General features: G+C 50.0%; 1 protein-coding gene across 3 annotated transcripts; it reads left to right on the top strand.

The window, feature by feature from the left end:
• Positions 1–228: 228 nt before the first annotated feature.
• Slc30a2 (solute carrier family 30 member 2) lies at positions 229–8,629 on the top strand. Of its 3 annotated transcripts, none has more exons than XM_027399633.2 (8): positions 229–278; positions 920–1,128; positions 2,462–2,608; positions 3,786–3,939; positions 4,600–4,810; positions 5,445–5,550; positions 8,018–8,152; positions 8,484–8,629. In XM_027399633.2, the coding sequence occupies exons 1-8, from the start codon at positions 229–231 to the stop codon at positions 8,627–8,629; spliced, it is 1,158 nt and encodes a 385-aa protein (XP_027255434.1). The 3 variants fall into 3 exon arrangements, with proteins under 3 accessions (XP_027255434.1, XP_035294788.1, XP_035294789.1); XM_035438897.1 differs by lacking the exon at positions 229–278 and having other exon boundaries at positions 975–1,128; positions 4,600–4,650; positions 4,702–4,810; XM_035438898.1 differs by lacking the exons at positions 229–278; positions 2,462–2,608 and having other exon boundaries at positions 975–1,128; positions 4,600–4,650; positions 4,702–4,810.
• The last annotated feature ends 4,052 nt before the right edge of the window (positions 8,630–12,681 follow it).

Here is a 12,681-nt window from a genome sequence, read left to right as displayed (position 1 = left end):
GAGCAGTGCTGGGGGCCGAGCCGCGGTTCCCTTTGCAGCCGGCCACCCTTCCCCCTCCCCGCGGGCTTTTGCACACGACGCGCGGCGGGCGGCTTCACACGGGGCGAGGGCCGGGGATAAAGCGGGCGGGCGCGGGGCGCAGAGGCGAGACCGAGCAGAGGAAGGTGAGAGCGCGCCGAGCTGACATCGTCTGGAGCGCAACTTCGAGGACGCACGGCGAGAGGCGGCATGCCGTCCTTGGACAAGCGGAACCTGTTGGAGAGCAGGAGCGGGGCGCGGTAAATTCAAGCCCCGAGGGGCGGGAATCTGGGCGACATCACAGGCACCTCCTCTTTGGCCATTCTGGCTGTGGTTGGTCCGGCCGGGGGCTTGAACCTGGGATCCCGCCAGAGGGATGGGGTGAGGCAAGGGAAAGAGGAAATTGGCTGTGGCCTCGTAGCCCCGGGGATCACCTGTCTCAGCTGGCCAAGCACACAGATCCTGAACGCTGCCTGCGGGTGCGCTCCAGTGGGACACAGTCGGGTGCCTGTTACCCCGCCTTCACTCCAGCACTTTGATCCCAAGCAGCCCTGAGGTGGGGAGGCCCTGTGCCCTCGGGTGCGCTGCGCTACGTTGCATGCTGCTGTCTTGAGCCAGAACTCTGCTCTTTGTCTGCGCTCGACTGGACGGCCTGCCCTTTGGCTAGTTCGTAAAGACTCTCCAGGCCTGGGAAGGGGTGGAGGAGGGGGGGACGGCTTAGAACAAGGTCCCAAGACTCACTTCCCCAGCATCCCCTGTAACATTGGCTTCTTACCTTGATCACCTGCCAGGCTCGGTGCTTAACTTGCTTTGGAAACACCGGACCAGCAATACTCCCAGAGACTGGCTCTGTGCTCCCACCTCCAAACGCTGAGCGTTTTCTCTCCTTCCCCACCTCCAGGTCATTCTTAGGATCACATTGGAAGAGTGAGGCTGCTTGGACCCCTCCTGTGGACCTGCCCGCTGTTGAGCTGGCTGTCCAGAGCAACCATTATTGCCATGCCCAGAAGGATTCCTGTAGTCACCCTGACTCCAAGAGGCAGAAGGCCCGGCGCAAACTCTATCTGGCCTCTGCCATCTGCCTGATGTTCATGATCGGAGAAATCATCGGTAAGGCCTTGTGTGTGAATTAAATAAAGTTGGTTCTTGCATGGGCTGAATGCTCTCATTAATGCTACTGACACTAATCCCTGTTTTATTGATTAGTTTTTCTTTCTTTCTTTTTCTATTTTTCTTTTCTTTTTTTTTCTTTTTCTTTTTTTTTTTTTTTTTTTTTTTTTTTTTTTTTTTTTTTTTTTGGTTTTTCGAGACAGGGTTTCTCTGTGTAGCTTTGGAGCCTATCCTGGCACTCACGCTCTAGAGACCAGGCTGGCCTCGAACTCACAGAGATCTGCCTGCCTCTGCCTCCCAAGTGCTGGGATTAAAGGCGTGCACCACCAAAGGCCGGCCTCTTTCTTTTTTTTAAGGCAGGGTCTCACTAGCCTTGGCTAGCCTGGAACTCTGCTTCCAGAGTGATGGAATTAAAGGTGTGTGACACCACATCCATTAATTTTTATTTGTTTATTGGCTTTTCGAGACTGGGTTTCTCTGCATATCTATGGCTGTTCTAACTCCTGCTGTAGATCTGCCTGCCTCTGCTTCCCAAGTGCTGGGATTAAAGGCGTGTACCACCATCACTGGGCTAATTTTTTTTAAATCAATCAGTTGGTTACAGCTCTGCAGTTAAGAGCACTGGCTGCTCCTCCGGAGGACTTAGGCTTGATTCCCAGCACCTACATGGTGGCTCACAATCATCTGTCACTCTGGTCCCAGGGAATCGGCTGTCCTCTTGTGGCTTGTGTGGGTACCAGGCATATGATGCACACCCATATGTGTAGGTAAAACACACTTAAATTAATAATGAAAATAATATAAGAGTACTTACTGAGCTCCTACTTTGCTTCCCTAGCTCTAATTGAACTTGATCTTCTTTACTTTTTTTTACAAACTCCTTTTTGAATTACAAACAAGATTGAATTACATGACAATCCCAGTTCCCTTTTCCCTCCCTTTCTCCCCTACAACCCCTCCAACTAAAACCCTACCTATCGCATATCCTTTAGAATTTTTTGTTGCTCCCCCCTGCCCAGAAAGGGTTTCTTTGTATTGCTTTGTAGGCTCTCCTGAAACTTGCTCTGGAGACCAGGGTGGCCTTGAACTCACAGAGATCCACCTGCCTCTGCCTCCCGAGTGCTAGGATTAAAGGCGTGCACCACTACTGCCTGAACTTGATTTTTGCACTCACCCTGTAAGAAAATGTCAACTCTTTAGCTCAAATTGAACAACTGATTGGTGCAGAGACCTTGAGCCCACTGTGTCTTCCCTTGTGGTCTCCCTGCTGTGCAGAGTTGGGGGGCGGTTAACTCTTTCAGGGGGAACTTCACCCTGGCTGTCACTTTTGCAGGTGGGTACCTGGCACACAGCCTGGCCATTATGACTGACGCAGCTCACCTGCTCACCGATTTTGCCAGCATGCTCATTAGCCTCTTCTCCCTGTGGATGTCTTCCCGACCGGCCACCAAGACCATGAATTTCGGCTGGCAACGAGCTGGTAAGGATCCTTGTGGCCACAGATGGGGTAATCAAGAGATAGATAGGGTTTTAGCATTTCTAGTAGTCTAGGCTGGCCTTGAATGTACTAAGAAGTAACCAAGGCTGCCCTTGAAATTCCTGATCCTCTTGTCTCCACCTCCCAAGCCCTGGAATTTCAGGTATGCCACACACAGCTAGTTTGGGGGGATTTTTGTTTTTGTTTTTGTTTTGTTATTTATTTATTTTACAGGATCTTGATACATAGTCCAGACTGGCCTCTAACTCACTGTAATAGCCCAGTCTGGCTTCAAACTCAGTAACTCTCCTGTCACAGCCTCCCAAGGACTGAAATTAAGGCCAGGAGTTAGGCCAAAAAGGCAGCTTCTATGGAAAAGGGAGTGTCTGCCTTGGCCTCCATCCTCTGGGAACTCCCAATCTGATGGGACAGACTTGGTGCCAGTTATCTGGGAGCTACTTGTTAATGGAGAAGCAAAGTTCATGTTAGAAAGTAGGGGCTCAGAACAAAGGACAACAGCACTAACATTGCCTGTCACTATGGGTCAGCTATGGGTAGGGAAAGGTCAGTAAACAGTCCCTTAAGCTGTTAGTTCCCTTCCTGGTGGCACTGCCACTTTCCCGTAGGGAGAGATGGCTCAGCAGTTAGCACGTGTCTTCTTGGCTGTAACTAGCTCCAGCTCTGGGGAATTTGGGCCCTCTTCTGTTACCTTCATTAATTAGGTAGTGACCTTACCTTTATTTGGGCAGGAAAATTAGGCATATATATGCCCTTCATCCCAACACAAGGGTGGTGGAGGCAGGTGAATCTCGAGTTCAAGGCTAGCCTGATTTACATAGTGAGACCACAAGAAACATAAAAAGGAGAGTATTAAACTCAGGCAGTCCTCTTGTCTTAGCAGCCCACATTCTAGGATTAGAGATGTCCACCACCATGCTGGTTAGAATATACACACATACATACATACATACCAGTTTCTTTCCACATACAGCAAACAGGATTGAGCTGGATGGTTCTAGATAGGAGTTCTCATATATGAGTTGGCAGGAAGAGGCATGTCTTCAGCAAACACCAAAAACATACTGACTTTTCTGCAGGGAGGGGCTAACATGGAGGGAGTAGGCCTTCCTACCCTTAGGGCCCAGGCTAATGTTCTTTTGGTTGGGCTCTTCTTATCTAGAGATCCTTGGAGCCTTGGTGTCTGTACTGTCCATCTGGGTGGTGACTGGGGTGCTGGTGTACCTGGCTGTGCAGCGCTTGATTTCTGGAGACTATGAGATCAAAGGGGATACCATGTTGATCACGTCGGGCTGCGCGGTGGCTGTAAACATCATGTAAGTATGGCCCGGTTCCCTATAAGTGACCCCCACTCCCAGGGAACGGAGTTCATGCCTCCCTTCCCGCACTGAATCTCACTCACGGCCTGAACTCTGGCACATGGTATACATTGGTCCTGCTTTAAATGGGACATGGGAGGTTATAGACCCCCACCCCACCCCACCATCTCAACTCTCCTCCCCTCTCATAGTACATGTCCAGGAGAATAACTTCTGAGGCTATCCACAGCAAAGGGATGCATCTGGTTCATGCTGGACCAAAGGCCAAGTCAGGTTGACATGGCTGAAACTGGTCCCAGTAAAAGAGAGGGGGCTGGTTAGAAAGAACATATGTTTGGGCCTTCTGTCTCCTCCGCTGGCTTGTCTCAGGTTCCCCTCCTGTGACATGATGGGATGAACCAGATGACTTCCTCATTGCCCCCTTGCTCTGAAATTCAACTCTGGGATTTTGTGCCCAGTCAGCCTTCCATTGTGGGCAGAACTCTTTGCCCTATGGCTATAAGCCAAGGCTGCAGACTAGATTCTTGATCCTAAGAGGATCGCTGTGTGCTGGGGGCTTCAGAATTTTACCTTCAGGGAGGCCAGCCCTAATGGGTAGACTGTGCCTAGCTGACATGAAACCTTTGCTACCTCATTGAACTCTGTCTGTTTCCATAGAATGGGGTTGACCCTTCATCAATCTGGACATGGGCACAGCCATGGACAGGGGCAAAGCCATGGACATGAACACAGCCATGGTGACCAAAGCCATGAAGACAGCCAACAGCAACAGGAGAACCCCAGTGTCCGAGCAGCCTTCATCCATGTGATTGGGGACCTTCTGCAGAGTTTGGGTGTCCTGGTAGCTGCCTACATTATATATTTCAAGGTCAGATCTGGGTACAAAGAGGGAGGTGGGGCAGTACCCAGGGCTTCTCTGCACAGGGCTTTGTCCCCATGCTAGGCCCCCTCCAGCTTAGGATGAGAGGGTAGAAAGAGGGAAGGGATGTTTATTTAATACTTTCCAAGTGTTGTTGGCACCTTTTACTTCTACAAGAAGCCTGAAAGGTAGGTGATTGTGCTATATGCCATTCAGAAAGGTTCTGTTACTTGTACAGTTTCACAGAAGCCGGATTTAAACCCATGACTGTGTTGCTGAAGCCGGGCATTGCCTATCACATAGAGATAATGAGTTGTAAAATGAGCCATGAGTGTGGCTGAGGCTGTGTGATGAATGGATTACTTGGTCCCATCGAACCTCAGTTTCCCCATCTATAAAATGGGAATGGTGAATCAAATGCCCACAGTCCTTTTTAGTTTCGCCTGTGTCTCATCTTTTTAGGAAGAGATGTGTCCTGAGGTCATCTGGATGGAGAATAGAGTAGAAAATTGGAAAAGACAGGCCAGAGCAAGTCCCGTGCTCACCCTGAAAAGAGAGACCCTTCCTGATACTGTACTGGTAGGGAAAAATATAGACCCAAGTGGATGCTGGTGAGCCCCATGTCTGTCTGTTTTTCCTGCAGCCTGAGTATAAGTACGTGGATCCCATCTGCACTTTCCTCTTCTCCGTGCTGGTCCTGGGGACAACGTTAACCATCCTAAGAGATGTGACCTTGGTTCTCATGGAAGGTAACTAGGCCTTCGGGCTTATGGATGGGGGTGGGGTGTGTGCAGATGTCTGTGTTCATTTGTTGTGTGGAAACCCGAGGTTGATAGTGGAGTGTCTCCTTCACCCTAAGTTTTCCTTTTTGGGGGGTGGTTTCGAGTCAGGGTTTCTCTGTGTAACAGCTCTGACTGTCTTGGAACTAGCCCTGTAGACCAGGCTGTCTCTAACTCTCCCCAGTGCTGGGATTAAAGGGGTGCATAAATAAATGTATGCCTGCATGGCAGAATAGGGCCTCATTATAGACAGTTGTGAGCCACCACATGGTTGTGGGAATTGAACTCAGGACCTTTGAAGAGCAGTCAGTGCTCTTAACCTCTGAGTCATCTCTCCAGGTCCACCCCCACCCCCACCCCACCTCACCCTGCCCGCCCCCCAAGGTTTGTCTGTGTAGCCCTGGCTGTCCTGAAACTCAGCTCTGTAGACCAGGCTGGCCTTGAACTCAGAGAGATTCCACCTGCCTCTGCTGTCATTAAAGACATGTGCTACCACTACCCAGCTAGCCCTTCTTGTTTTTTGTAATAAGTAAGATCTCTTACTGAACTTAGAGCTGTAGGCTGGCCAGAAAGCTACCTGAGTCTCCTTGTCCTCCACCTCCCACCCAACTCTAGGGTTACTGGCGAGGACAAGTGGCCTTTTTTTTTGTTTTTGTTTTTCTCATGGTTGCTGGAAACCTGAACTCATTTAACCCACTGAGCCCTCTCCCCAGATCTGGGACTCTCTAATTAGACTAAGCTGGCTGGCCAACCAGTCCCAAGGCATCTGCCCATCTCTGCCTTTCCTGTCTGGGATTACAAGTGTGCACTAACGTGTGTGCATGGGTACATGCGTGTTTAGTTCTGGGGTATCTAACAGGCCTCTAGCACCGTTAGCAGCTGAAGTATCTCCCCAGCCTGACTTTGGGGTTCTCTCTCAGCCTGAGGCTCACCAAGTCTAATCTACCTTGGTGCAGATGTTTGGAGAACCACTGCATTAGGGTGCGAGCCCGTGTCTGGGACCTTTAACGGACATAGGTCCTCAGAGCTCTGAGCTGATCAGATAAAGGTGTGCCAATTCCTAGACAGGTTCCAGCCAGCGCTTGCCCTCCCCCTAGGCCCAGGGCTGCCTCCTCCCTTGGAGTGTGTGTTGTCCCTGGCTGGTCACATGGCCTTGGTAACACCTGGAGCCCCACCCCTGCCCTCATCATCAGGTGACTTTTCTCAGGAAGATAAGGATTTGGTTCTAGTGTTGGGTTGTTTTTGTTTTTTGTTTGGGGGAGGGACCAGGTTTGAAATAGGTCTCTTTATGTAGCCCTAGCTAGCCTGGAACTCAAGACCAGGTTGGCCTCAAAGTCTTGCCTCCCAAGTGGTGGGTTAAAAGCATGGACCACCACATCTAAGAACTAGGAACTTTTTTTAAATTTATTTTTGAGACAGGGTCTCACTATGAAGACCAGACTGACACCAAATTCACAGAGAACTGCCTGCCTCTACCTTCCTAGTGCTAGGATCAAAGGGTGCTGGGAACTGAACCTTGATCCTTTGGAAGAGCAGCAAGTGCTCCCAAACTCGGAGCCGTCTCTCTAATCCCCTGTTGCTTTTTGTTGTTGCTTTTTTAAAATTTATTTATTAGGTATACAGTGTTCTGCCTGCATGTATTGCCTGCAGGCCATAAGAGGGCACCTGATCTCATTATAGATGGTTGAGAGTCACCATGTGGTTTCTGGGAATTGAGCTCAGGACCTCTGGAAGAGCAGCCAGTGCTCTTAACCTCTGAGCCATCTCTCTAATCCCTTGTTGTTTGAGATGGCCTTGGCCTCCTCAGTGTTGGAAGTGCAGGTGTGCACCATCGTAGTTGCTGAGTGAACCCACACCAGCTCAGTTCTTTCCCACAGGTCTCAGGGCCCATACCCTCCCTGTTCCTGCCTCAGCTGGTGAATGATGCCTGGAACTACCACTCTAATCCACAGGCCTAGCTCACACTTTAGGCCTTGGCTTAGGCCCAAGCCATGGCTTTCTAAAGGGTCAGGGACAGTTGGAAGAGAGTGGGGTACTAGCCTGGGCTTGGCAGGAATATTTAATTTCAAAGCTATCTTCAACAAGATGACTGGCCTTGGAGGGTCTGGAGGGGCCATACCTGTAATCCCAGCACCCAGGAAGTTGAAGAAGCAGAATTTTGGGTCGGAAACCAGCTCAGGGTACATAGCAAGACTTTGTCTAAAAAACAAAAACATTGACCATATAGCTGTGAACAAAAGAGACTCATGCTCTGTTTCCATTCTAGACTCAATAGATAAATTCGTGAGATCATTCCACTTGTTGTAACAGGACAGAGTGAGGGATGGGAGCACCATATGGAACCTGCTGGCCAAGGAGGCCTTCTGAGTAGATGGCCCTGGAGGATAGAGTGGGATGGGAGGGTAGTGTCCTTTACCATTGTGCTTTCTGTCCCCAGGGACTCCCAAAGGTGTGGACTTCACAGCCGTGAAGAATCTCCTGCTGTCCGTGGATGGGGTGGAAGCCTTGCACAGCCTGCATATCTGGGCACTGACAGTGGCCCAGCCGGTGCTGTCTGTCCACATAGCTATCGGTGAGTTAAGGTGAAGAGAGAAGCAGCCAGGGGCCTGGGGCCATTCCTGAGGGTTTGCCAAGCTCCGGCCAAGTGCTGAGCACTGAAATGCCCTTTGATCCTTCCAACTGCGTTTATGGAGGAAGATAACTGAGGCCTTGTTTGGGGTGGTCAGATCACTTGTACAGGAGCAAGGGGGTGAGTGGATGAGGGAGACAGATTCAAGCTGTAAGGCCAGTGCTTTTCTTGCTCTGGGCTCGCCTGGTACAGGATAGACCCTGGCACTTCTTGTCTCCTAGTCAATTCCCCAGGGGTAGACATGGAGCCAATCATCCCTTGTTTCTCTTCCCAGCTCCGCATGCTGACCCCCAGGCTGTGCTGAAGGTGGCTAGGGACCGCCTCCAGGGGAAGTTCAATTTCCACATCATGACCATCCAAATTGAGAACTACACTGAGGAGATGAAGGACTGCCAGGAGTGCCAGGGCCCCTCAGACTGACCATCTGGCCAGACACCATCGGAAACATCAACGGTTTAGCCAGGACTCTAGGTTCCAGGCACAGCCTGGTCCATGCCAGTGGGACTCTGTGGCCTCCTGTGAGCCCACAGGACCAGGATGAAGCCCATGAGGCCATACTTTTCCAGGGATGTTTGGGCTGGATCTTCAACTGTCATCCTCACATCACAGCTGGGATGGCACTAAGGCATAGAAGGAGGACCTGGGGTCGCCTGTACTAATCCAGGGTCTTTGTTACACATTACTGGGAAGTTGGCTCCCTTTTGCATAGTCAGTTTCTTTGATAAAAGAATTTTGAACTGGACTCAGAGGGATCCTTCAAAGACCATGTTATTACAATTTGGGAGAAAAACACACACACACACACACACACACACACACACACACACAGGCCAGGTAAGCTGTAACTCTCAGCAGCTGCAGGGAAGAGGAGGGAGAAAGAAGGCCACACCTTTGAGTTAGGGTCGTCAATGGAGTTGTGTAAACAGCTGAGTGGCTGCAATGGGGGAGGGGCTAGAGAGACAGTGAGGAAGCTCAGCATGCTGAGGGTTTTGGTCAGTTTCCAAAGGCAAAGCAGAGGAGCTGGGCAGATGCCTCTGGGTAGAGTGTGCTGCCACACACAGGTGCAACACCTAGTTTTGGATGCTCTGCACCTTGTGCCTAGTGGGGGTGGAAACCGAACCCCTGGGGCTTGCTGGTTGGATACTTTAACCACATCTGTGCCACCTAGGTTCAGTGAGAGCAGTGGAGGATGTGGCCTTCAGGAACGCACGCACACGCGCACGCGCACACGCACACGCACACACGCAGTTTAAAGATGAAAAATGAAGCGATGAAAAGGGGGAATCATGCTTTTGAGTTAGAATCTGGGAAAACAGGCTACCTTAGCAGTTGATGTCTGTAAGTAACTGTCTTGTATGTGGGGGTGGGGCAGACAGCCCTAAGTACCCTATTTAGGGGATGACTTTTCCTTTCAGTTTCTTAGCACATCTTTGGGTGACTGTCAGGCCCAACTGAATGAACTCTTTAAAAAGAATGTGTGGTGGTCAGAGGACAACTCTGGAGTTGGTTCTCTCCACCTTTAAGTGCATTCCTGGGATCCATGACAGGTTGTCAGGCCTGAGCTACCTACCCTTGAGGGAGGGGACAGTGGTGTATAATGTCTTTGGAGCACGTTAGGAAGTTCTGTCTTCACCCTGGGCCAGGGGTGGGACTTAGTTTCCTTTCTTTTGACCGTGAGGCATTTCCTTCTAGGAGACTGGCCTCAAGGAGCTCCTCCCTGGCTTGCTTTTCCCCAGTTGGTCCCCATGTGTTACCTAATCAACCTGTGGTAGCTGGGAGTCCCTGCCTCTGGCCATGTGGCTTACCAAAGCCATGGTGACTTCCTTCATACAAATCACCCTGAGATGTGGGTCCAAAGGCTTCTCTGTGTCTTGGTCACTTTGGCTGTGGGCCTCATGTAACTTCCTGGAGGAGGAGAGGCTTCTTAATAAGGAAGAGCTTGACTGGTTTCTTCCTTCCTGGTATCCCAGTCCAGGAAACTGTCAGTGCAGCCATGGCCTTGACACAGGTAGCAGGCGGGGACAGATTCCAGTTGAGACCTTCAGGACAAGGCTACCTCCCTTGACCTGATACTATCCCAGGAGGTTGTAGATGGACCTCTATTGCCTGGATGATGACCTGACCTAGTTAGAGCCTAGGGATGAGGATGTAATATATCCAGGGGCCAACAAGTCTGGGTGAAGAATCCTTATAGCTGGCCTGCCTTTACAAGATGCAAGAAGAGAGACCTGTCCCCTGTCTCAGAGGTGACAAGCCTACTTAGGAAGCCCTGGGTCAATGTGTACTTCTGTTGTGGGCCAGTCCTTAAGGCTGTCACTTCTCAGTGCATGTGACTCATAGGGAGACCACCACCCCCACAGGATGTGAAGACAGCCCAGCCTGCCACATACCTAGTGGTTGTGTATTGGTCACTTTGATCAGTATCCTGAAAAAGGGACTCTGCAGTTAATGCTGTTGTGAAGGGCCAGGCCAGCTTCCCAGCCTCCTGTCTTCACTCTGCCCTGGCAGGTAAGAGGAGAAGCTAAGTGTCTGCCTCCATCAACTGCACCACCTCTTAAAAAATAAATGGCAAGCATTTAAAAATCTATTTTTGTTTTGTGATTATTGTTTTTTTTTGTTTTGTTTTGTTCTGTGTGAAATGTGTCAGAAGCCCTGGAACTGGAGGTACAGACAGGTGTGAGCTGCCATGTGGGTGCCTGGAATTGAACCCAGGTCCTCTGGAAGAGCAGCTAGTGCTCTTAACCATTGAGCTATCTCTCCAGCCCTGTAAAAATTTTTAAAAATTTATTATTGTGTATCCGTGCACAAGTGTGGGCATTTGTGTTCCACGGTGTGTGTGTGGGTCAGGGGACAACTTTTGGGAAGTGGTTCTCTTTGCACTGTGGGTTCTGCGGACGGATTCAGGTTACTGGTCTTGTACATGCACCCACAGAGCATCTGACTGGCCCTGTTTCTGACCCTCCTGCCTCCGCCTCCTAAATGCTGGAATTACAGGTATATATTAGAGACATCTGGCTTTTTCAATTTTTAATTTTAGATAGCCTGTAAGTCCCATCTTCCTGCCCCATCTCCTGTTTACAACGTGTACCACACACCACCCCACCTCTCCTTTGACCCTCTCTCTCCATCTGTTAAAAAAACAAAACAAAAATAAACAACCTTTCAGCACTGTCGCTGGACGCCTGTGGCTTAGGCTCAGGGGTTCTTTAGTTCCTCAAGGTTTGTAAAATCAGTGTGGCCCTGGGACGGGGAAGATGCTGGTTAATTATGCCTTTATTCTCAAACAGCCAAGTGCCCACCCCTCAGCCTCCACCCCCAAGATTCTGGATACTGGGCATCTCTGTGTGCCATCTTTATATCTCTCAGGAGATGGCCATCGCTGTCTTTTTTTGTAGTTGCTGATGTTTTGAGATAGGTCCCGCTGTGTATGTGGTCCAGGATGGTCTGGGATTTTAAGAGGGTCTCCTGCCCCTGCCTCAGGCTCAGCCTCCTGAGTGCTGGGACTATAGACATGAGCTACTGGTCCATCTTCTTCAGCTTCCTTTTGTTTTGTTTTTTAGTTTTTCCGTGACAGGGTTTCTCTGTGTAGCTTTGGAGCCTGTCCTGGAACTAGCTCTTGTAGACCAGGCTGGTCTCGAACTCACAGAGATGCACCTGCTTCTGCCTCCAGAGTGCTGGTATTAAAGGTGTGCATCACCAACGCCCGGCCTTCTTCATCATCCTTTTAAAGAGTGTGTGTGTGTGTGTGTGTGTGTGTGTGTGTGTGTGTGTGTGTGTCCCTGTGTGTGTCTGCGAGCATACACTTATCTATATGTGAACCATGTACTTGGGTGCCTATGGAGACTGGAAGAGGGTTTTGGATCCCCTGGAATAGGAGTTAAAGGTGTTTGTGCTGGGAACCCAGGCAGGGTCCTTTGCAAAAGTAGTAAATGCTCTTAACCTCTAAGCCATCCCTCTAGCCCCCAGTTTTCATTTTTTAAAAATTATTATTATTATTATTATTATTATTATTATTATTTTTTTTTTTTTGGTTTTTTGAGACAGGGTTTCTCTGTGTAGCTTTGGAGCCTATCCTGGCACTCGCTCTGGAGACCACGCTGGCCTCGAACTCACAGAGATCCGCCTGCCTCTGCCTCCTGAGTGCTGTATTTTTCTTTTTTATGTACATACATTGGTGTTTTGCCTGCATGTATGTCTGTGTGAGGATGTCAGATCCCCGGGAACAGGAGATACAGACATTTGTGAACTGCCATGTGGTTGCTGGGAATTGAACCCAGGTCCTCTGGAAGAGCAGCCAGTGCTCTTAACCACCAAGCCATCTCTCCAGCCCCCACAGTTTTCATTTTTATAGATGAGAAAACGAGGTTCAGAGAGGTTAAGTCACACAGCGCATGTGAGACCGATGTGCCCCATACCCTGGCTAATAATCTCTGTCCCAGCAGAGGTTGAGACCTGCCTTACTGCCCTGAGCT

Source organism: Cricetulus griseus, chromosome 2 (genome assembly GCF_003668045.3).
Source record: "Cricetulus griseus strain 17A/GY chromosome 2, alternate assembly CriGri-PICRH-1.0, whole genome shotgun sequence".
Classification (NCBI taxonomy): Eukaryota; Metazoa; Chordata; class Mammalia; order Rodentia; family Cricetidae; genus Cricetulus; species Cricetulus griseus.
Note: the sequence above shows the minus strand (reverse complement) of the source record. Positions and strands in the feature narration are given on the sequence as shown.